Genomic DNA, 23068 nt, shown 5'->3' on the forward strand with positions numbered 1-23068 from the left:
ATTCCAGATTGTAATACTTACAATTAGAGGTGGCAATATGGATAAATGGTTCATAATTGGTTTTGACTTAACGGATGGTGGATGAAATTTATCCAATCCATTTAAATCCATTTAATAAATGGATCTAAATGGATGGATCTAAATGGATTAAATAAAAACCAATTATCCATTTATAATCCATTTAAATATTTTCGTAACTTTTTTTTTTGGCCAGATCCTTCGGTATGAAATAGCCACTTTGGGCCCTGACTAATCCGGAGTTGAGCCAGGTTGCACCCCATAAGAGGCGCAAGCTCTCCCTATAAGAGTTGTAGTGCTTCTGGTAAAAATGCATTTTTATGTGCTAAAAGCAAAACGTTTGGTGAATATCATCCTATAAAATTAGGAGTAAAAATTTTTGTGTTAAAAACACTTTTAGCAAAAGGTTAAATTTGGTACTTTTATAGTAGCTTTTGTGATTTAAAAAATAAAACATTGAATTTAATCATTTTATCCTATATTATGAACTAAATAAAGAGATAAATATATTTAAAATTTTTTAAATTACATATTATCCAATACAATAAGTATTTATTGAACAATATCTCCAAATAATATATTTTAAAGCATTTAAATACTTAATAAGTATTTTTATTAAAAACTCTATTGAAAAATTATTTTTTAATAAGTTATTGTAACTCGCAACAGGCCCTTAGTGGAAGGCAAAGAACATGTGATTATTAAGCAACTAAAGGGAAAAATCTACAAAAAAGAAAAAGACGAAAATATACTGAAGGAAGTAGAAGGCAATAACAAAAAAGGATTCTTCTCAGATTTAACAAACTCATAGAGGCCAGTTGTCAATATTTTGACTGTGTTTCTAGCTCCACTTCTTGTGAACGTGATCATGTTCTCTAGTTTTGTGGGCCCACAACGATGACGCTTTCTGGAAGGAAGAGAAGAAGTTATTTGTGACTCCTGGGTCCGTCTTCCCATTGCATTCTATTTTGCTAAATGGATTTATATGGATCAAGTGAATAAACCATGTAAATCCATCAATTTAATTGGTTTTAAATGGTTATCCATTTAAAACCATCACACTTTTTTTAGTCATCCAAATCCATTTAAACTTGGTTTATATGGATGGATAAATGGATTTGAATCCATTTTGCCACCTCTACTTACAATGTAGTAGTAGTAATTCATAGATTGATTAGATCTGGTTTTCCTGAACCAATTCTCTTAATTTGAAATAGCAGCTTCTTTAGCTGCATGATCCATCACTGGACTTAAAGATGCGATTTATTTGTGAAATGTTAGTGAGATTATCCAACCTAACTTTGGATGGAGTGCCTTTTTTTTTTGGGTTTTTTTTTTTTGTGAAAGAGCTCTGGATAGACTACTTTGGAATTTAAAGGTCAAGGTATCAGCTAGTACTTACATGGCGGCAAGTGCTCAAATAAAACTCAACATTACGATCTGCAGTTAATTAGTTAAATTTATGTGGCAAATGGTCATTCTTTTCTACCATAATTAGATACTTTTAATTCCTGCCTCCACTTATCTTCACGCAGTGACTGAGTAGTCTCCTCGAATATTTCAAGCATTCTAGATTTTTTTTTTCTTTTTTGGGGGTAAAATTCAAAGACTACAAGATTTAATTGTTGTTTGAAGATTCTATCCCATCATGTTGCAGACAGTCTGGAAGCACTCCATTGATCTGGGCTTCAAGCCCTGACTTGTAGGCCCAAGTTCCGTGGTTCTAAGGAATTCCCCACAACAAAGGTTATCGCTTCTCCGGGTTTTGACTGCTATCTTTTTTTTAAAAAAAAAATTTTGCCGCGGCACATTGATTTTTTTTACTCTTTTTTTTTTTGGTAAATAAGAAGTTATAAACTCAGAATCTTCTATTTATAAACTGGGCACATTAATTCTTATAACTCTATTCCGTTATAATTGTATACTTGTCCAGCTTGTAAAATTGATTTTTAAGGTTGATGTTAACGGTAAGAGTCGTTCAATTAAGCTTTCTCCACCGTCACCGTCAAGGCTAATCTTTTCTTGATTCAAAAAAAATAAAAAAAAAGGGCTATTGTTTTCTTGATTTTTCTCAGTACTATGGTCATAGTATTTGCCCCCACGGGGTAGCTAGGACGGTGTGCTCCCCCTCTTTTGGGTATGGCCACTTACCTGGCAACCAGAGTTCGAGTCCCGTGGCTTACGTCTTCGGTGTGGAGTGGGGCCTCCTTTCCCGGAGCGCAGGGAATTAGTCAGGCCCCGTAAAGATTGACCCGGACATCCCCTGTGTCGATAAAAAAAAAAAAAAAAAATCATAGTATTAAATAGTAATTTATTGGGTATGATTGATAGATTTGTTTCTTAGTAGTTACGCAGAACTGCAGAAGCCCAAATCACTTGACGCGTAGCCGTCCAAAGGCAAAACGTACCTTCTCTTCCTTCCTAAAAGAAATGAATTTCCACCTTCACTTGCGTTGTCTTGCTCATGCCTTTGGACACCTCACTGCAAAAATGCCCTTTTCTGTGCTAGTATCTGTCCGTCTATCGCTAGCGTCTTTGTAACTATCTCTAATAATAGCGTGCCGGAGCAATCAAATTATTTATTACCCAAATTTTTTTTTTTTTACGTACGAAAGTCATGAAAAATTCATCAACTAGATCATTCGTGTAAGAATTTATTAGGCCATGTTTAGATTGTCGTTTTTTTCTAAAAAAAAATTTACATGTTTTGTGAACACATATTCCTGTCACTTCTTTGCTTCACATGCATTAAATCAAATCGTTATAATATATTTTTTCACAAAAATTCCTAAAGATAGCAGCAATTCGAACAAGACCTTATCTATTCCAAACAATGTTTGGATAGAGTATTATTTGAAATATTATTTGAAATAATTACCGTAATACTTTTTGTGATGTGATGTATGTAAGACAAAAAAGTGATTGAGAATATAAAAAGGTGAATTGAAAAATGTATTTATGATACAAGTGAATTTGAGATATTTTTGCTATTCAAACACTCCCGGATGGGCTATATTTAGCTTAGAAAATCAGAAAATGGACAAGTTTCGAATAAATGGTCCGTAGGGAAAAGATTCCAGGGCATTTATCACGACCCAATGGTCCTTTCACGTTTCATCTGATCTAGAATAGATTCAAAGCCCACGTATCGAGAATCACATCTCGTTTTCTTAGTAGAGAAGAAAAAGAGAAAAGTTACCTCACCCGCCCAAAAATGATTTATTAATTGCTAAGCAACCTCACTATTGAAGGCAGAGTTATTTTATGCTTCTCACGAGAAGCTCAAGCTCAAGCTCAAGTTCAAGCTCGCCTCTTTTTCTGTTTCCACTTTCCATTTTCCATATACTCCAAGAGAAGAAGAAATGGACCTGAGAGAGTCAATCAGCAAGCAAAACGACGTCTCATTGGCACTCGCAAAGCACGTCATCTCGTCGGAGGCCAAGGACACCAACTCCGTCTTCTCACCGTTGTCCCTCCACGTAGTATTGGGCCTGATTGCAGCCGGCTCCAAGGGCCCGACCCAAGACCAGCTCCTCTCTTTCCTCAAGTCCACCTCCACCGATCACTTCAGCTCTCTCACTTCTCAGCTCGTCACTATTGTCTTAGCCGACGGCGCGCCCTCCGGCGGGCCTCGCTTGTCCTTTGCTAATGGCGTCTGGATTGATCAGTCTCTGCCTTTTAAGCCTTCTTTCAAAAAGATTGTTGATGAAGTTTATAAGGCCGCTTCCAATCAAGTAGATTTTCAAAACAAGGTAATAAAACTTCATGGTCTTTTATCAAAAAAAAAATTTTTCTCTTTTTTCCTGTTAATTTTCTCACATGGGCTTTTTCTTTTCGTTGTGTTAAGCTATTCGTTTGTCATCATGCGTTTGCCTTTTTTAGTTGATTATCTATTGGTAATACTTCCTGCGCCTTTTGCAAGTACTGAAATTGGCTAGTAGGAAAGGGAAGGGGCTTAAAAGAAGAGGCTTTTTTGACTGTTGTATGATTGAGGTTTATGTGCATGTTGCACGGAGGAGTTTTTTGATTGTGAAACTGTTTCTTTAGTTTGTTGATTTTCTTTAGTCTGTCCTAATAAGCACTTTGACGGGTAGAAAAGAATCGGCTCTTCATGAATTTCCTGCACTCGTTCGGATGATATTTGTCGTAAGATTTTCTTGCAATTAGTCTTTGGTTATGTTCTTGGAAGTTGCTGATATGTACGCATATTCAGGTTGAATGCCTAAGACTGTCTCGTTCTATTTGTAGAGAAAGTTCGCGTCTTCATTAATTTCCGGCAGTGCTTCAGATCATACTTGTCCTCGGATTTTCTTACAATCTATTTGGCTTATGTCCTTGGAAGTTAAAGATAAACGCAAACATTTTGGTTAAATGTCAAACTCAATCAATGAGTATAGTTAATTTGCTCACTTGTCTTCTTTTAAGAGTTGATTTTCACTTCCTGATTTATATAGTAAGGGCTGCGGAAGTTGGAGACTGTTTTTTATCACATTATCTGAAATAATAAAGTTTTAGCATAACATTCCTGTGATCTTGAATTGTTTTGATCTTGGAATTATGAGTAGTAACTGGTTCATTTAGGGCCATGGACATCTTAATCTTTACTTATCTTCTTCTGTGATTATTGATTGACCCCTACTCTTCCAGAGTACATCTAAATATGCTACCTAACAACAGATCATGGAACTGTCTTCCAGTGCCTTTTTAGCTTTTCAATATAGTTAAAACTCTGGCTTCTAAGGTTCTCTTTGTAGAGCTATCAACTTGGTTCTCAATTCTATCTGCAAACTTGAGCATTTTGTCTCTTAAATTTCGTGCTTTGTGTCTGAATGAGAAGCTTTGTGCTTTTGCTCTATGCATCAAGTCCTTTACAAAAAGATGGTTTTGTTAATGTATTAGAAATTCAGTATTGACTTGTAATCTTTGTTGTAATATGCATGGGTTCCATAACTAGAGAAAATGGTAAGGAAATTAGCAAGGGAATCAGTAGTGTTAATACGTTTGCTAATGTTTGCATTGGTGTTGATGAAGCCTGCTGAGGTCACCAATGAAGTAAATTCATGGGCCGAAAAGGGTACAAGTGGACTTATCAAAGAAATCCTTCCTCCTGGCTCTGTAGACAATACAACAAGGCTGATCTTTGCAAATGCGCTGTACTTTAAAGGAGAATGGGATGACAAGTTCGACGCATCAAAAACAAAGGAGCATGATTTTCACCTACTGAATGGCAGCACAATTAAAGTTCCCTTCATGACCAGCAAGAAGAAACAGTATATAAGTGCCTATGATGGTTTTAAAGTACTGTGTCTTCCTTATAAACAAGGTGAGGATAAGCGTCGCTTCTCCATGTACTTTTTTCTCCCAGATGCCAAGGATGGGCTGCCAGCTTTGTTGGACAGAGCTGGTTCTGAACCTGGATTCTTAGAGCATCATTTACCACGTTCAAAAGTAGAAGTTGGCGACTTCCTTGTACCAAAATTTAAGATATCCTTTGGATTTGAAGCTTCTAAAACTCTGAAGGGACTGGGGCTTGTGCTGCCTTTCTCTGGTGAAGGCGGCCTCACTGAAATGGTAGACTCCCCTGTGAGCCGGAACCTTCATGTTTCAAGCATCTTCCACAAATCCTTTATTGAGGTTAACGAAGAAGGAACAGAAGCTGCAGCTGCAACTGCGGCTACGATAAGCCTACGGTCTTTGCAATTTTTCAATAAATTAGACTTTGTAGCTGATCACCCATTGCTTTATTTTGTAAGAGAAGACATGACTGGGGTGGTGCAGTTTATTGGTAGTGTGGTTAATCCTCTTGATTCTTAACCGCTGGAGAATGGGTTGCTGTTTCGGTCTTTTGACATGTAGCTTATTTTGTCTGGTTAATGGTATGTATAATGCTATTGTCTAACCCCTATAAGTTCGGCTTTCCGATGTACTGTATGTTATATGTTGCTTCCAGTTGTTTTCAGGTACTTTTGTTCAGAGATCCTATACGTGAATTTTAAGTGTTGTGTTTTCGGCATTGTTTCCCTATAGGTCAAAACGTGAACTTATCTAGCAGTATCTGATGATGACTTGTTTTCCTCTGGTTCAAAGCTTGAATTTAAGAGGGTGAAGCTTTACTGGATGCCAAAAAATGTTGTAACTTTCTGTTCTGGGCGTTGTTCATGCTACTACTCCTGGGCCTGATTTGCCTCGGGTTCCAAATGCCCAACCCAAGACCAGCCCCTCTCTTTCCTAAGGTCGGGCTACACCCACGACCTCAACTTCCTGTCTTCGCCGCCAGTCGACGTTGTCTTCGCGGCCGACGGCGGCCCTTTCGGCGGGCCTCGGATCAGCTTTGCCAATGCCGTCTGGGTTGATCAGTCCCTGCATCTTAAGCCTTCTTTCAAAGAGATTACGGATGATGTTTCTAACTTTATAAGACCGCTTCCGATAGAGTTGATTTTCAAAACAAGATAGTAAGTTAATAACCGTCCATCATTATTGTTCGTCAGGCTGATTCTAGCAGTTGCGGTGTTAGTATCACATGAAACGTTTAGTTAGCTATGAGAAGTATCACATGAAACGTTTAGTTAGCTATGAGAAGGCACTTACCAATATGGACATACTGGTTGGAATTAAAATGTGGCAAAATAAATTAGCAAATCAGATTTCAGAATATGGCAAAAGTAGAATCAAGTTTCTTGTTTGAAGGGACAAATGAAGATTTCTTTAAAGGGGCTCAATCAAAATTCAAGCCAGATACTTAGAAGTTTCTAATGCTAACAGTAAGGTATGTGTTTTATAATTTTCTTTGAATGCTCCGAGAATTTTAACAATTATATGTAAAAATTTAATTTATATTTAGAAAATTTATAATGAAAAGTATACACAATGTGTAACAATTATATATTCCAGTGTGACATTTATTCACATATTCAAAATGATTCAAAAGAAAATAAACTCAATACTCCTTTTTTGTATTTTTTTAAATCCATCTTTTATGTGGTCATTGGATATTTGAATGCCTTTTGCACACAGGATAGAGTGATATTACCACCATGTTGTGTAAGTAGGTAGGCTTCCATGTAGATTGCTATTGATGGCTTTTATTTTTTGTATTTTGTAAGTTTAAGAAAACCTCCCATATTTCTTTTATTTTTTTTAAGTCTATGCGTATTTGAAAAAAGCCATAGTATCGTAAGATAAAGGTACAATTATTAGTATTTTCAAGTATAAATTTTGAGATGTTAATTATCATTCATAATTTAGTTTTATCATCATCACTTAAGAGTATCGTGCACTGACAATTTAAAATATGTTTTTTTTTTGTCAAATTTGTAATGTTTTTTTTTTTGGGTACTATAATGATAGACAGCTTTAATTTTGGTCGAAAAATGTGAAGATTGGTAATCTTTCCATGGGGTTCAAGCTATGAAAAAGGAAAATATTACGCAACGAATATTCAAATTAAGCATAATTTGCAAAAAGATATATATATATATATATATATATATATAGAACAGATTCACGGGCTTAGATAGAATTATATAAAAACAGATGAATACTTCACAGGCTAGGCTACCGACCCAAGAATTGGCACTCAGAAGTCAAAACCCAGCCGCATCTCAACCTGCTTAATTTGCAGTAGAAGCGAAATGCATTTCCCACAAGTACATCTAATATTCTACTAGTAGTAAAAGTTTTTGTCCTTTAATGTTGTTATCGTACGTATGGTTAGGGAGTTGCAGTACTATAGATTTAGATCGTACAGGTTAGACCCCACAGACTCGGACCCCCAGACTCAGAGTCTCAGAGACCAGGCTGCTTTCACGTGCCTTGCTGGCGCGAAGTTTTAAAAGCTGTGAACCTTAAGGCTATGTCTACTGTTGCCTCCTTCAAAGTCCGTATCATCTGCATTCCCAAAGTTGGCCTTCTGTTGATTTCAAAATTACTGCAACTGCCATTAGTGGATTTTTTGTATGGCCATATCTAGCGATTAGTGGTAGCTGTTAATCGCGCTTTCTGGGCTGGGCTGGGCTTTAATAACCCCCGAACTAGAAACGTACTACAAATACCCGGTCTTGAACTTTCAAGTGGCAGTGGCAAAGACATTCATGCTTCGCGATTAATTTGGACTCAGTCCACACCCAGTCCACTCCCTTCTTCTGATTTTTTTTTTTTTTTATTTCTTTCATTTATATCTTGTGGTATAAGATAATACCATACATGATATATCTAACATAAAATTATTATCAAATTGTATTTGCGCGTTAATTGGGTTGAGGGTGATGAAGCTTAAACTCAACTTACAATAAATTAGACATCATATCTCCATTAAGCTGTGGATAGCCTTGTATTGCATGTGGCTTGACCCGTTAATTTCGGGTTTGAAGAGGCCATGTTTGGGCTAACCCTGCACCATCAACAAATCTACTAATGATGACCAGAAGATTGGACGTCGAGTAAGTGCAACGATGATGTTTGGAGACAATTTATGTTTATTTGAACAAATTATAAACGAGACGGTTTGGTCATTTGAACAAATGGTAAATATGTAGAGCAACATAAATTGCGTTGAAGGCAATATAAACATAGAGCACGTGTTTACGAGCATTACATATGGTATTAAAATCGATCGACACAATGATATTTTGATTCTTAAATATTTTCAAAATTTTAAGATTTATTTAATGCCCTGTTTGGATTGTCATTTTCTGCCGGAAAATTGTATCGTTTTCCGTGATTACATTTCCCTATTACCTTTTTCCCTCATATACATTAAATCGTTACAGTAATTTTTTCATGGTTCATGGAAAATCATGAAAAATGCAATCCAAACGGGGTATTAATTATGTTGATGAACCTTCTGAAATGCTTGCTCATGACAACCATTCTTGTTCCTGCTTTGAAAATTTTGCATGTACAAAAGTACAGCTATTAAAATGGGGAAAAATAAAAGACACCCTATGATGTGGTATTAACGAATGTATCCCCTGTTTAAATGGAGAAAATTTTCTATCGGAAGACATGAACAGGAAAATAAAAGAAAAATGATCCATCTTTTGTTTCTTCCCACAAAGCGGCGATGGGGAAGGGGCCGCGGGAATGGGGATTGTGGCGGTGACGGCGGCAAGGCGGTTGAGGTGGAGATAAGGGCGGGTCCAAAGGTGGGCTAGGGATAAGGACATGAATTTGACAGAGCCATGTCGTTTTTGCGCTAATGGCAAACATTCATTATTATTGATTAAAGATTCAAAAGTTGTGCCGTGTTAATTTGATGGCCTTCGATTGCTAGGCCTTAGCTATGTCAAGCCCAGTAGCCCTCTTTAATTGATTCACTAACCAAAAAGTGGTTTAGCATACTTGAGCTGGTAATAATTTCCCCCTTGACCACTGATTAGCTTTGCATTACATTTTCAACTAATATGAAATATTTTGGTCCTTTTGGACCGTTATAGGTTCTGTTAGTATCTCCCATTCACGGATAATATTTTCTGTGAATATATTTTTTAATTTCATTTATTTCAAATCACTACAGTATATATTTTTTTTCAAAAATTTATAAAAAAAAACAATCCAAATGAGTTCACAATTAGTTGATGTTAAAGATGCCACGGAACTTCCAATAGTGCAATTGATTAATGAAATTGCCCTCTTGAATACCATTATATAAGTAGTAGTTTTTTTGTTTTTCTGAACTACTTTATGTTGAATTACTCTTAAGGAAAACTCTCTGAAATAATAAATATAGATATGGAATTATATTATGATTGTGACTGCACTACTCTTCTTTTCAGATTGTCGGATTGTCATATGTTGTTATAACTTAATATGCAAGCATACGCGTGGTTGAAAAATATGTCCAAAACATTATTATTATTTTCAAAAATTAAATTGCGACTGCATTCAGATAGCTCTTTCCAATTAGATTCTCTAATTGGCATCAAAAGAAGTAGATCAAAAAAGTAACTCTCAAAATGTATATTGTGTGTTTGGATAGAAATTATTTGTCAAAAAATTATTTTTTTACATCATAAATACATTTTCAACACAACTTTTTATCATTTTAATTATTTTTTTATCTTACATACATCACATTAAAAAAATAATATATTAATTATTTCAAATAATCTCCTATCTAAATGCAAATGCAGTAGTATCAAGAGAACACCACCACCTATGCAATAATTGTGCGAAAAACTTTTTTGGTTCAACCAAACAGGCCCCTATTTGCCTTGAAAAAAAAAAAAAAAAAAAGAGTCAGAGGACAAAATGGCAAAGCAGGGAAAGGTCGGGGAAAAGAATAGGAAAATCTAAAAAGACTTCAAACCTCCACACAGAAAGAGGATCCGTGGCAAAACCGTCATACAATGGATGTGTAGGGGTAGTAATGCAAATAAACCTCGAAACTCGTGGACCCACGCGCTACTCGCTCACTGTCCATCGTTAGCCCATGCACCATGGGGATGTACCTCGAAATCAACAACGTGACAAACCTTAACGTAAACCCAACAACACACAAACCTACACCTTGCACACTAATTTCCCCACCCCTCATCCCTTCTTCACTTTCACTCTTGCTTTCTCAGCTCCTTCTTTCATCTTGTCAGAAGCTAATCAATTAATACTACTAAATCTGATCTGATGTACATATTTAAAGCCTTTTTTAAATTCTCATCAACAACGTTCCAAAGCTTCAAACTTTTGAAATACTAGCTAGCTATAAAAGAATCCCACATGGTCATGCTCGGAAGTAGCTATAGCAGCACTTATAATTTCGTCCCCAAATTTGTCTTCTACAACTTTCATGTTTTGCTTCTAGTATGGGAGCGTAGGTGTCGGTGCCGTTCTGATTCTTGAAATCAAGGAAGACTGTAAATTTTTTTCAGAAGTAGAGGAAGGAGTGTTATAAGGGACAAGTTTTGATTTTTTTACGAGTTTGAGTAGCTTGGGAAGTGGAAAAGGTTGATACTTGATAAGAGAGTAGTAGAAAAAATAAAGATGGGGGAAACGGGAAACCATAACCACCAGCCACCGCCACCTCAGCCACCACCGGGGCCGGTTCCACCTCTCGGTGCAGCCAGAGGCCCTCTTTATCCTCCTGCAGAACAACTTCTTCAGCTTCATTACTGCATCCATTCTAACCCATCTTGGCGTCAGTCTTTTCTTCTCTGTCTTTCTCTATACCAACTGCTAGCTTGTGATATCTTTCTCGTTTCTTGTTATATGTATGATGTCTAATCTATCGTATTGCTCTAACTTGGGTAGTTAAAATAATTGATTTTTGCATCAGTAAAGGGTCCAGTGTTTGGATTTTACTTGTATCCAACATGCAACACTTTGGTGCTTTTAATGTTTCTTCCTTAATTTATAGAATGGAACGGCGATTTATAATGCCTACTATAAAGTCTGCATTTTCCCCCCATTTATTGATAGTATGCCTCCTGATCGTGCAAGCAAGAATTCATTGATGATAAAGTAGATTTATAAGTCGGACTGTGGAGATTCCCCACTGCACCACTCGCTTTCCTTTCTGGTTTTCGCAAGTTCATGCCCTGTATGTGATTTTCATTTTCCCTAATCTTGAGCTTTTCGATTAAAGCTAATTTGGGCTCTGTTGTTTTCATTATTTTGCAGATCAAACTGTCCTCTTGGCCTTTCAGCACTACATTGTCATGCTCGGAACTGCAGTTATGATTGCTACAGTGCTCGTGCCAAGAATGGGCGGAGGCCATGTAAGGTTTTTTCATTTTTATCTGAATGAGGACGCCTAGTTAGGAGAAGATAGTTTCTGAATTATTAAACTCCTGAATTTGGTATTGTATGAACAGGGTGACAAAGCCCGAGTGATCCAGTCTATGCTTTTCATGTCTGGGATAAATACGCTTTTGCAAACTTTATTTGGTTCAAGACTTCCTACAGTAATGGGTCCATCTTTTGCCTACTTTATATCAGTCCTGTTGGCCATCAATGATTTCAATGATAGTAACTTCACCACCGAGCATGAGGTACCTGAACTCACTCTAGAGAGTAAATAGTGCAGGAAAACGATCTACTTTAGCTGTTTGTAACCTATTTTTAACGTTTGAAGCATTCTATATAGACAACGTTAAGAAAGGCAGCTGACAGTTGTGAGTGTTTTTATTGGCAATGCTATGCTTTTCTTAACCTGATATCTGTGTGTGACAGTCATTTGTGACTTTTGTTTTACTCGTAATTTAGCGATTCCCTACATTTTGTTTTTCCATAGAATGCTTTAGCAAATCACCTTCAAGTCTGGCATTACCTGTTCTTCAGCTATTGCAAAATTTTAACAAGAAACTTTCCATGCTAGCAGTTTAATTTTGGAAAGTATCCAATATGAAAGGTAATATCCCACTCCCTGTTCAAAGGTCCCCCAACTTCAAGCATCAACATTCGAATGGACAAAGGACCCAAACAAGTGCTCAACCTCGTATAACAGCATATATATAACATTACTTTTGTGGTCTTTTGGTTCTTGTCGATGGGGGAGAGGAGGTATGCTTTGCGTCCAATATAAGGTTTTAGCCTGCTGATTCTAGTCATGAACGTAGGTTTAGAATGGGGTAGCATGGGTGAAGGTTGGTTAATAGGAGCCCTCTATAGGGAATTAATTTCACTTCACCATTCAAGCTCTTGCAAAGTTTCATGCAGCCAAACCAACTAAGTTTTGTTCACGCTACATCATTAGCCCTCTATTTGCTACTTATGCTTAGTGGAAGCCTGATATGAACTTAGTCATATTATCTGATTGCTGCTACTCCATACATACTCTCACAGTGAAGGTTTCATTTAGATAATCAGGGTATAAGACGCAGTAAAAAGGGATCCTTCGTATAGATTTAATTGAACATGTTCATGTCATTAGAATCTACTCCTTTTTCACTTTTCTAATTTGGGTGCTTGTAGAGATTTACACACATTATGAGAGCTGTTCAAGGGTCACTAATAGTATCGTCAATTCTCAATATTATCATTGGATATGGCAAGGCATGGGGAAACCTTACTAGGTACAAAACAGTGGTCTAATCTATCTTCTGTTTTTTATTTTGTTGTTTTCTCTTCGTTTTCCCCCTTACTACCACCTCACTCAACGGCAGGCATCCAGGGGAAAATCTTAATGCACTCTAATTTGATGTAGGTTTTTCAGCCCTCTCGTTTTAGTGCCAGTGGTATGTGTGGTTGGTCTGGGTTTGTTTGCTAGGGGCTTCCCACAGGTATGTATCCTTGAACTTTTTCTGGAGCTTGTTTCAATTCCTATATGATGGTTAGAATGAAGATTTCATGGTTTTTGTACACTGGTTGGATGTTTCTGCAGCTTGGAAACTGTGTGGAGATAGGGCTGCCCATGTTAATTTTGCTAGTTATCAGCCAACAGGTAAGATAGTGTTCATTTGACTTTTTGCATGGGTGACCATCACAAGGTTGGACTCTAATTTGTATAGCTTGACTGTAGTATCTACAACACATCCATCCAAAAACCCGTCCAATTCTTGAGAGGTTTGCATTGCTGTTGTGTGTTGGAATTATTTGGGCTTTTGCTGCTATTCTTACCGTGGCTGGTGCTTACAAGAATGTTCGGGATCAGACCAAGATGAGTTGCCGCACAGACAGATCTTTCCTGATGTCATCTGCTCCTTGGTATGCTAAAATATGTGGTTCTTTTTTCCAATTCAAGCTTCATATGATTGAATCATGGTGTTTCTCTAACGCAGGATAAAGATTCCCTACCCTTTCCAGTGGGGAACCCCTATATTTAGAGCAAGCCATGTTTTTGGGATGATGGGGGCTGCACTTGTTTCATCAGCAGAGGTATTACTTCTACGAATTTGATTTACCAAGGGACATCAAATGCTTTTCCTTGGATTTGGTGCCCTTTGTTTTCTGTCTCTTATTTTTCTGATTGTTGTTCAAGGATATTAGAACAATAATCTTTGAAAGTTATTTATCTTTTAATTTTTTGGTGGGGAATGGGGGTTGTGAGTTGGTGGGCTGTTGAAATGATAAATGTTCAGGGATTAAGTTTTACAAGCGGTAATTTGTTGCTTTAACTATTTGCGTTGTACTGATGTTAGATTTCATTGTGCAGTCCACTGGAGCATTTTATGCAGCAGCGCGACTTGCAGGTGCCACACCGCCCCCTTCACATGTAGTGAGCCGGAGCATTGGCTTGCAGGTTATAGTGCAATCAAGAGGCTTTGATCTCAATTGCTAATCATCTACTATAGTATCGTCTCTTTTTAAGTATTACAATTAAAAATGTTTATACAACTAGAAAAGAAACTTATATGGTGAATTCTTCGTGTTCGCAGGGCATAGGCCAACTACTTGATGGCATATTTGGTTCTTTGGTTGGTTCAGCTGTATCTGTGTAAGGAATTATGCCTCTTGGTGAAGATGAATTGTAGTTTCTGAATATTTCAATATTTAGTAGGCACATTTATTTCAATCTCTATGAGAAACATAATGCTAGGTGCATACTAAGTGTTACTGGCATGTGCACAAGTAGGTATGGTTGAATGGTTAGATGCAGGATACATTTGGCATTTCTTTTTCTTTGAATGGGCACTTGAATCTGTGATGTGATGGAAATGCGGGTTTTACTTGTATCCTTTTTGGCTGTTGAGCACTTATCTAGTTCTACAAAGCATGTATGGTACTTGCTGTGACTGTCTATACTGTCTTGAAAGCAAGGAATTTAGCAGGGTTTCAGTCAAAGCAATTTTCTGTTGTGGGGATTTTAGAGTCTTTAATCAGAAGAATGCAGTGTATACTGCTCCCCTCTTACCTAGTAATCTGGAGAACTGGAATTTAGTAGTTGAATGGGGGGCTTCCTACGCGATGTCTATTATAGTACTGACCATGTTAGTCTAAGAGATTTTATGGTACACTCGAGTAAATCTCCTGTACGAACTTTTTTTTTCTGATCTTAATAAAATTTCTAATTATTGTGCAGGGAAAAAAACCACTTATCCAGTTTTGTTAGAGTAGGGGTTGGAGGGGTTTCTAAATATTGTCTTCTGATTGGTTTCCCGTTGTTTAGTGTCACTTGATCTTTTGTCTGGATTAAATGCAGTGAGAATGTTGGTCTTCTTGGGCTTACACGTGTAGGGAGCAGAAGGGTGGTCGAGATATCAAGCGGTTTCATGATATTTTTCTCAATATTTGGTTTGGATATTTACCCAACACTTTTCCTTTTATCCATATTACAGGTCCAAGAATAATTTTCCCCTAATGCGGCATTTTGTTGTTTGTAATTTTATGGCGACAAATGTTTTTCAGGAAAATTTGGAGCTTTCTTTGCATCTATCCCCTTGCCAATATTTGCTGCCATATACTGCGTGTTATATGCTATTGTTGGTGAGTGATGCTTCATTGGTTTTGAGCCTCTCTTCAATGTCTTTTTGAGGCGTAAATGTTGTGACAGTATTTAATTCCCCCTTTTCATGCAGCTGCCACTGGGATATCATTCATTCAATTTGCAAACCCAAACTCAATGCGCAACATCTATATTTTAGGCCTCTCCTTGTTCCTCGGGATATCAATACCACAGTACTTCGTCATGAATACAGATATGGCTGGCCATGGGCCTGCTAAAACTGGTGCTGGATGGGTACGAATATGCTATGCTGATCTCGTCTCTTTCACTCAACTCTTGCACTTTTTTTGCCTTTTGATATCATTATTGTCTTCCATGTATGGCTGTAGATGACATATAGATAGTTTTGATCAAGAAGACGCTTCTATGTGGAAATTTCAACTAAATTCGGTATAAAACAATAAGAATCAAAAGGTCCGTAGTTAAACAGATAAAGGTAACTCCAAGGACTATTGTGCTGAATTATCCTGAACCCAGGGTTTACACTTTTAGCTAGTAAGACTTTTTATGTAATCAATCCTGGTGTATGCAAGTTCCTGTTGTGAACGTACAAAGCGCATGATTTGATATTTTTGACACACTGCTAAAACAATCTGCTATAATATACTCTGTGGACTTGACATTTGGTGTTTTTCATTGAGCTTGTTGTCTAAGATTGCAATTATTGGATGTTGGCTGCTGCTGGGCTGATGAGTTTCATTTTCTTTGGTGCTTACAGTTCAACAACATATTAAATACAATATTCTCTTCGCCTCCTACCGTCGCAATCATAGTCGGAACCCTTCTAGATAACACTCTAGAAGCGGGGCACACTCGAGATGAAAGAGGATTACCTTGGCTTGTACCCTTCCAGAGGCGAAAAGGAGATAGCAGAAATGAGGAGTTTTACAATTATCCTCTTATAATCAACGATTATATCCCAACTAGATTTCTGTGAAGAAGACGCATTAATATTTATTGTACATCTGTGGCTTGTGTTGAAATCACATGTTTCAAAAGTGTGTGTGAAAGGCCTGTTTTTTTCTCTTCCATTTTTCTGATCAGGAAGAAAATTGGTCAGCAGTCAGTATTGAATATTATACAAACCACAAGCCTCATTATGATTGGCATATTTGGACCATATTTTTTGCACGAGGGAATCATGCATGACTGGACAGATTTGACCAGGGTTCTCCACACACTTCATTGACTGATGATGTCGACTTCCGTTCATTTTCTGATGTCTGTCTTCACGTTCTAAGATGAGCAAGCAGCAAAAGCAAGTCCAGAATTTCGGCAGCCAGTTAAGGTCATTTTGATCCTTCTGAAAGGAGCATCTGTGTGAGGTCATTTTGATTGAAAGATGGAACTTGTAAGATGGATGTTAAATATAAGCATTGAGCGTTATTTTGACTTGAAGAAGATATAAAGTGCGTCTTCACATATTAAATAGCTAAATCATATTATTGTATAAAAGGATAATTTCAAAAACCTAGAAGTTTCAAAAATATCGCTTGTTTTCCTTATTTTCAAACTTTTTGTAACATTATTATCAACTTAATTCAAAATATAATACTAAAAAAATTATAGTTGAATTATATATATATATATAGTTTTATTTCGAAATTGTCCTTTTGTTGGGTTTTGATAAACTAATTTGAAATTCCTAAATGTTTGAAAATTTATCAATTTACTTTTTAACGGAAAATTATAAGTTTTTTATTGAGGTTGGGAGATCCTTTTTTACAAAACGCGTAAAAGTCATCCATAATACTATATAAATGAAATAATTTTTTTGCATCTCTAGAGCATTTCAAATTAATTTTTTTAGCCATCTCAAATAAGTTATAAATATAAATTTAAACACTTTTCCATTTTTTAAATTTACAATCCATCGATATGGATAAAAAAAAATGAAAATGCTAAATAATTTATAAAATTTCTTAAATTCCAGCTTACATATCAAAAAATTAAGGTGGACCCAACATTAAAGTTTTAAAATCATAATCTATCCCCTAAATTGCGACGCTTCAGTAGAAGAAATCTGACATTCGGCCAAAATAATTGACCCCCATTATAATATCAAATAATTGAACCATAAAGAAGACAAAAAATTTTCTTTTTCTAATTTGAAAATATTTTTAATAATTTTTTAATATTTAAAAAAATTTTGCTTATGGTTGTGCTTGCTATATTTTGTTCCATCATATTTACATCTTCATACTTTTGTCTTTGTTTTTAGCTTTTTATTAATATATTTTTTTTATTTTATAATAGTAAGGAAATCGAAAGGCAATGTTGGAACTCTTTTCTTAAAATGAGCGATTCTTTTAATAGCATATCTTGAATTGGGTTTAAAATGTTACAAAAATTTAAAAATAAGAGAGCTAAGTAATATTTTTGAAACCTCAAACATCTCCTAGGTGATATATTATATTGTTAGAAATCTTAAGGTATCCTTCTGTAATTATCCCTCGTATAAAACAGATTGGAAAATCATCTGAATTGACGGCATGTTAGCTGCCGGACAAAAAGGGTCCACACACTTTATCTTACGCACTCATTCATGAATTGTTCCACAAACAATCACAAAGCGGTTAGGTCGATGATGAGAACTGAGAAGCCATTACTTCAAGAGCAGCATTCTCGAAAGGGATAGCACTCGTTGTAGTCTTTATCAAGTACCTATAGGACTAGAATTTTCATGGATTTGTTGCTTTCCTTACCAACGTTGATTCCACTTCCATTGAGAGATGTTATTGGTCCCATTCGTACATTGCGGGGAAGCAAAATGGAAATTCACTTGTGTTTGGACTGTAATTTTTTTAAAAAATATGAATTAATTTTTTCTACACTGAGAGTGTATACACTATCAGCATTGGATGAATGACAACTATACAAAATTTAAATTTAAAATTCAATTTTCACATACATATCATGAATTCAACGGTGATAATATATACGCTTTCACAGTGTATATAAAATTTACTCAAAAAATATACTGTAACGATTTCATATATGTAAAGTAAAAAAATGATTGAAAAATATTTTCATCAAGAAAACATAGAGATTTTTTTTATTTTAATAAAAAATCCCTTTTCTAACAAGGACTTTCTCTAATTCTATTCTTGTAGGCCAGGGATTTGACGGGTCAACTCGTACACCAAGATCATCAATGACCATATTATAGAAGTTCAGTTCATGTTTTGAGTTGCTAATTTCTATTTACATTTCATGAACCATACAACATTTAGTGTGGTTGGCTTGAAAGGTGATTCAAAAGTCGGATCTTCTTGCCTCCACACAGGTCAGGATTTCGGAAGACCGTCCCACCTTTGTCTCGCAATTTTCTGCTCCCAATTGACCAAAGGAAAGGCCCTGATCATTCAGCCAGCCAGTCCAGATTAAAGCATTCCTCAGCAACTTGGACACAAAGATTCGAGCCAATCTTTTCCAAATCCTTCCACAACCAAGAAACCTCTTCATCACAAATCACGCGCTGCAAAGACTGCAATGCTGCAACAGACATTGGCACGTTTCTAATCTGTGGACATTCCCTCATATCAATCTTCTCTAAACTTCTGCACCCGCCAATTTCCTCCGGGAGGCATCGCAAATTTACACATTGCGAGATGTCTAGGTACTTCAGCCAAATAAGATGACCGATTCCAGAGGGAAGGCTTCTTAGTTTTGGACAAGCATAGATCCTTAAAATTTGTAGTGAACTCAGTTTACCCAAATCCTTTGGAAATCTTTCAAGAGTATCACAATTAGTGATGCTCAGGCTTCTCAGTGACTGCATCCTGCATATGGATGGTGGGAGCTCAGAAAAATTGATGCAATGATCCATTGTGAACTCCGAGAGACGTGGAAAGAGATGGGGCAAGTCTACAACTGATTGATCAAGGTTATTGTTGATATCAGAAAGAATTATTGACATCTTTCGCAAATTTTCTAGGGGTATCATTCTGTCAGGCAAGCGAGGAACGGACACTTTTTCCAACCAGAGGCTCCTCAAGTTGCTTAAATTGCTGAACACCGACACATTATGCAGGACTGCACTGGAGGTGCCATAGTTGATGAGTATCAAAGCTCTAAGCTTGGGCATGTTGTCAATGAAAGGAGGCAAGAAGTATTCATCTGATGAAAAATTCAATATGAGCACTTCAGCTTTTGGAAAATCCATCTGGAACCAGTCCATCTCTCCCATTCTCCCTGAATTCATAAAGTAAAATATATTTGTAAGCCCTCAAAGTGAATCAACTTTTAAGACACAGAAAAGTTAGCTGAGTTGTGATACTCTTAAAATAATTGAAACAATGGAAGTCTGTCAATTACATGCCCTGGTCATAAAAGTAGCAGCTGATAAAACTAGGGCAAAATATCATAAAAGTAGCATAGCAATGGCCGAGTCAAGCTATGAAGCAGTAAATATGATATACCTGTATACACGGAGACGATCTGTGCATTGAATGGCTCATCCAGATTCCTCTCCCACTCCTTTGGCAGCCCTTCTTCTCTTCTTGGCATGAGCAGACGCCTCCGTCTATTGATGTCCTCACGACTACTTAAATAAATTGCCAGGTCCCTCAGCACATCATGTTGCGATACACATATTTCATAATAAGTGCTATACATGTCTCCTGATCTGTGCAGTGAAAATGGTTGAAACGTTTCAGAACACTACTTTTTTTGGTTTTTTTGGGAGGGGTAGGGGGGAATTAAAAAGGAAAAAAGAAGGAAAGAAAAAAGAAAGCATGCGTATCAATTGACTTTCACAAACAAGGAGGAATTCCAATTGACAGATTGAATTTTTGCGCTACAACTAAGGCACATACCGAGCATCTTTCACGAGCGTCAGGAGATTTTTGTTTGAAAGCTCAACAAGAATAGCAAAAGCCTCCTCTTCATCAATATCATGTAGTTCCACCCACATGTTAATGACGATATCTAAAGGAATTTTCTTATCTTCTGGAAAGGAACCCAAATCCAAGAAACATTGTCTGACTTTATCTGGCAAGTAATCAATACTCAATTTCATCCGCTCAAGCAGTTGGACTTCATGAGATTCACAAATTGGTTGGCTTCGCGATAATCTGTTTTTGGCACTTGTCCAGAACAATTCAGGCTGGTCCCTTAGAGAGGCTCCGATCACCTTTAGAGCCAGAGGGAGCCCTTTACATTCATCAACAACCTAACAGATGCATTTTGATCCTTTAGCATTTGCAGGAACTAAGAGAGCAAATGACAGCAAGTCAGCTAGCTAAAAATGCTAACCTGTTTAACCAGGTTTTTATTGATTCCGAGAGGGATGGAGTTTTGTCCAAAGGCAAAGCGGCAGAATAGGGACATAGCTTCATCTTCCCTCAATAACTCCAATTCATACGTGCAATCTGTGACTTGTTGGAACTTGAATCTTGAAACCACAAGGATTTTGCAGCCAGGAATCCTAAATTTCAGCTGTTCAAGGACAGAAAGTGACCAAACATCATCAAGAACAAGAAGAGTCTTTGCAGCAGGTTTGATATCATACTGTAGCCTCCATTGCGGAATCATAGGGCTAAAACCATCAATCGAGTTGCCAGATATCATTTCCCAAATTTTTGCTCTCAGTTGCTCCACATTTGGAGATTGAGAGACAGTGAGGAAGAAAACTCTGTTACTGAAATGGCCTAAAATCACAACAGACATTCCAAGTACGTTTATCAGGATCAGAATAACACATGATCATGCTAATTTCAGCTCCACAATGCACCAAAAATCAAAGAGCAGCGTTTCCTCTAGTAAATTGATTCTACAAATATTAAAGATATACTACTATATTATTAACGGTAAAGACAACAATTACATGCTGGAAACCTTATCTAATGCATCAAAGCTTATAAGAAAAAGAATAAAACTTGATAAGAAGCAAAAGACTTGAAACTTCTATATTTCTTAAACAATAACAGAACTTATTTCAAGTTTTGAACTCTCTCTGTCTTATTCAGGTCATACCTAGCTCATTCTCAATAAGTAAAAGCAGAACAAACTAGCAGTAGTTCAAGAACTCAAACAGTACTTAGTTAGTACTAATTAAAGAATAAAATCTAAGGCTAATGCCCCACCCCAAAAAAAAAAAAAAGGGAATAGAAACTAAAGAAATACTGCAATTAGTACTTAAATAGTAACTTACTTCTGACTTGATCATCCCGGCAAATTTCTCTAGCCAAGGTTGTCTTTCCACTACCACCAATCCCCAATATCCCAACCACACTCAAATCTTCCCTGCCCATCAGCATCTCCTTCACCTTCCTCTTCCCCAACTCCATCCCAGCTCCCAAACTCATGAACCCACCATCACCACCGCACATCTCCTCCTCCTCCTCCACTCTCTTCACCGCCTCCCCGATCCAACCACCACTCTCATCAACTATACCAATCTTCAGTCCCCCAAGCCTCTGCTCCAGCCTCCTAGTGGACCCTTCAATCCGATCGAACCTCTCCGCCATGTCGAACCTCACGTGGTGAACGTCGGCAAGCACGTGAGCTTGCATGGGGCCATGCACAAACCTGGATATGGTCTTCTCTAGCTTCTCCATCTTCCTCGCTAGCTGCAAATTCTTGTACACATTCCAACGCGGGGATTTGAGAACTTGTGCGGCCAGTTCTTGGCCGTCCCGGAGCTTCTGGGAGATAAAATCCAGCTGCCGCTGACGAGTGGGAGGGAGCTCGACGCCGGTGTATTTGATTTCGCGGATGATGGGGATAAGTTCTTGAATGGAGTCCATGAGGTCCTGGGCGCTGGACTTGCAGAGGGTGGATTTTCTGCAGATGGTTATGAGTTGTTTCAGGAGCTCGGTGGCTATCTCGCCGGCGAAGAAATCGGTAACCGCCATTTTTATTTATTTATTTGCGTGTGTGCGCGCGTGTCGGGCTGGGCCAGGGCTCAGTGGAGAGAGGGGCTTTAGCCACCCACAGTAGTGGTGGTGGACATGGACAAAGAAAACTGAAGCTGCCTGTTAGGTTCGGTTTATAAGGAAGGGGGAGGAAGTAGGGAACAGGGACGGAAGTGTGGGGCAGTGGATAAGGCCCCCGCGACGGACCGAAAATGGCACAAATGCCCTGCCAACTTGCCTTTGATTTTGGTTTTGGTTTAGAAGAAAGAAAAATGAGACGGGGACCGTACTTCTATTTCTAGACCCCATGATTGCTATCAAACCAGCTACCAAAAATATCTAAGAAATTTTTGTAACAGTATGGTTTTTCTTTCTTGATTTAAGCTTGTACGTTTGCTTCTAAAATCATATTGTTAAGAATAATTTCACCATTTTGTGTGTGTGTGTGTGTGTTTTTGTATGACTCCTCCTATTTTTCATTTCACGATTTCGACTGTTATTTTAGAGAATATTTGTGCTTTAACTTTGGTGCGTATCATTTGGATTGTTATTTTTAAGGGATTTTATAGAAAAATATACTGTAATCATTTGATTATGTGATATAAAAATATGATTAAAAAAATATTTATGAAAAGCACAAAAAAAAATTACTAAAAATCAAAATCCAAAACATAAAAAATTTGTCAACGTATGAAAATCCAATACAATTAATTTTTGTTTCAGACGAAGCACGAATGGTGACTTTGGAGAAATGCCGTATTTCATAAGTTTTTTTTTTTTGTATCTTAATTAATTGAGGTTGGCTCGGCTGCTAACA

At 37.1% G+C, this 23068-nt stretch overlaps 3 protein-coding genes across 3 annotated transcripts; 2 read left to right on the forward strand and 1 right to left on the reverse strand.

Moving 5' to 3' along the window:
• The first annotated feature begins 3258 nt into the window (after positions 1 to 3258).
• Positions 3259 to 6036, forward strand: LOC113749419 (serpin-ZX-like). Its single transcript, XM_027293154.1, has 2 exons — positions 3259 to 3770; positions 5050 to 6036. The coding sequence occupies exons 1-2, from the start codon at positions 3381 to 3383 to the stop codon at positions 5830 to 5832; spliced, it is 1173 nt and encodes a 390-aa protein (XP_027148955.1). The 5' UTR covers positions 3259 to 3380; the 3' UTR covers positions 5833 to 6036.
• A 4483-nt stretch (positions 6037 to 10519) lies between these two features.
• On the forward strand, positions 10520 to 16792 carry LOC113749532 (nucleobase-ascorbate transporter 3). Its single transcript, XM_027293300.1, has 14 exons — positions 10520 to 11149; positions 11632 to 11729; positions 11826 to 12002; positions 12925 to 13025; positions 13157 to 13232; positions 13334 to 13393; positions 13472 to 13656; positions 13731 to 13827; positions 14105 to 14191; positions 14328 to 14386; positions 15092 to 15183; positions 15298 to 15375; positions 15468 to 15628; positions 16113 to 16792. Exons 1-14 carry the CDS (start codon positions 10996 to 10998, stop codon positions 16329 to 16331), a joined length of 1644 nt encoding a protein of 547 aa, XP_027149101.1. The 5' UTR covers positions 10520 to 10995; the 3' UTR covers positions 16332 to 16792.
• A 1740-nt stretch (positions 16793 to 18532) lies between these two features.
• Positions 18533 to 22514, reverse strand: LOC113749531 (probable disease resistance protein At4g33300). Its single transcript, XM_027293299.1, has 5 exons — positions 21549 to 22514; positions 20651 to 21045; positions 20212 to 20567; positions 19816 to 20021; positions 18533 to 19588 (listed from the first exon to the last, which is right to left on the reverse strand). Exons 1-5 carry the CDS (start codon positions 22249 to 22251, stop codon positions 18756 to 18758), a joined length of 2493 nt encoding a protein of 830 aa, XP_027149100.1. The 5' UTR covers positions 22252 to 22514; the 3' UTR covers positions 18533 to 18755.
• Between the last annotated feature and the right edge of the window lie 554 nt (positions 22515 to 23068).

The sequence above is a fragment of the Coffea eugenioides genome, chromosome 10, assembly GCF_003713205.1.
Source record: "Coffea eugenioides isolate CCC68of chromosome 10, Ceug_1.0, whole genome shotgun sequence".
NCBI lineage: Eukaryota > Viridiplantae > Streptophyta > Magnoliopsida > Gentianales > Rubiaceae > Coffea > Coffea eugenioides.

What these genes read in the sequence shown, in the direction of transcription:
- LOC113749532 (XM_027293300.1), top strand. Translation starts at nt 10,996, where the DNA reads ATGGGGGAAACGGGAAACCATAACCACCAGCCACCGCCACCTCAGCCA. An exon ending in ACTTCACCACCGAGCATGAG is followed by an intron (nt 12,003 to 12,924) that starts GTACCTGAACTC and finishes GGGTGCTTGTAG; the next exon opens with AGATTTACACACATTATGAG. An exon ending in GCATGGGGAAACCTTACTAG is followed by an intron (nt 13,026 to 13,156) that starts GTACAAAACAGT and finishes AATTTGATGTAG; the next exon opens with GTTTTTCAGCCCTCTCGTTT.
- LOC113749531 (XM_027293299.1), bottom strand. Translation starts at nt 22,251, where the DNA reads ATGGCGGTTACCGATTTCTTCGCCGGCGAGATAGCCACCGAGCTCCTG. An exon ending in CCGGGATGATCAAGTCAGAA is followed by an intron (nt 21,046 to 21,548) that starts GTAAGTTACTAT and finishes TTGTGATTTTAG; the next exon opens with GCCATTTCAGTAACAGAGTT. An exon ending in ACGCTCGTGAAAGATGCTCG is followed by an intron (nt 20,022 to 20,211) that starts GTATGTGCCTTA and finishes TTCACTGCACAG; the next exon opens with ATCAGGAGACATGTATAGCA.
- LOC113749419 (XM_027293154.1), top strand. Translation starts at nt 3,381, where the DNA reads ATGGACCTGAGAGAGTCAATCAGCAAGCAAAACGACGTCTCATTGGCA. An exon ending in AAGTAGATTTTCAAAACAAG is followed by an intron (nt 3,771 to 5,049) that starts GTAATAAAACTT and finishes GTGTTGATGAAG; the next exon opens with CCTGCTGAGGTCACCAATGA.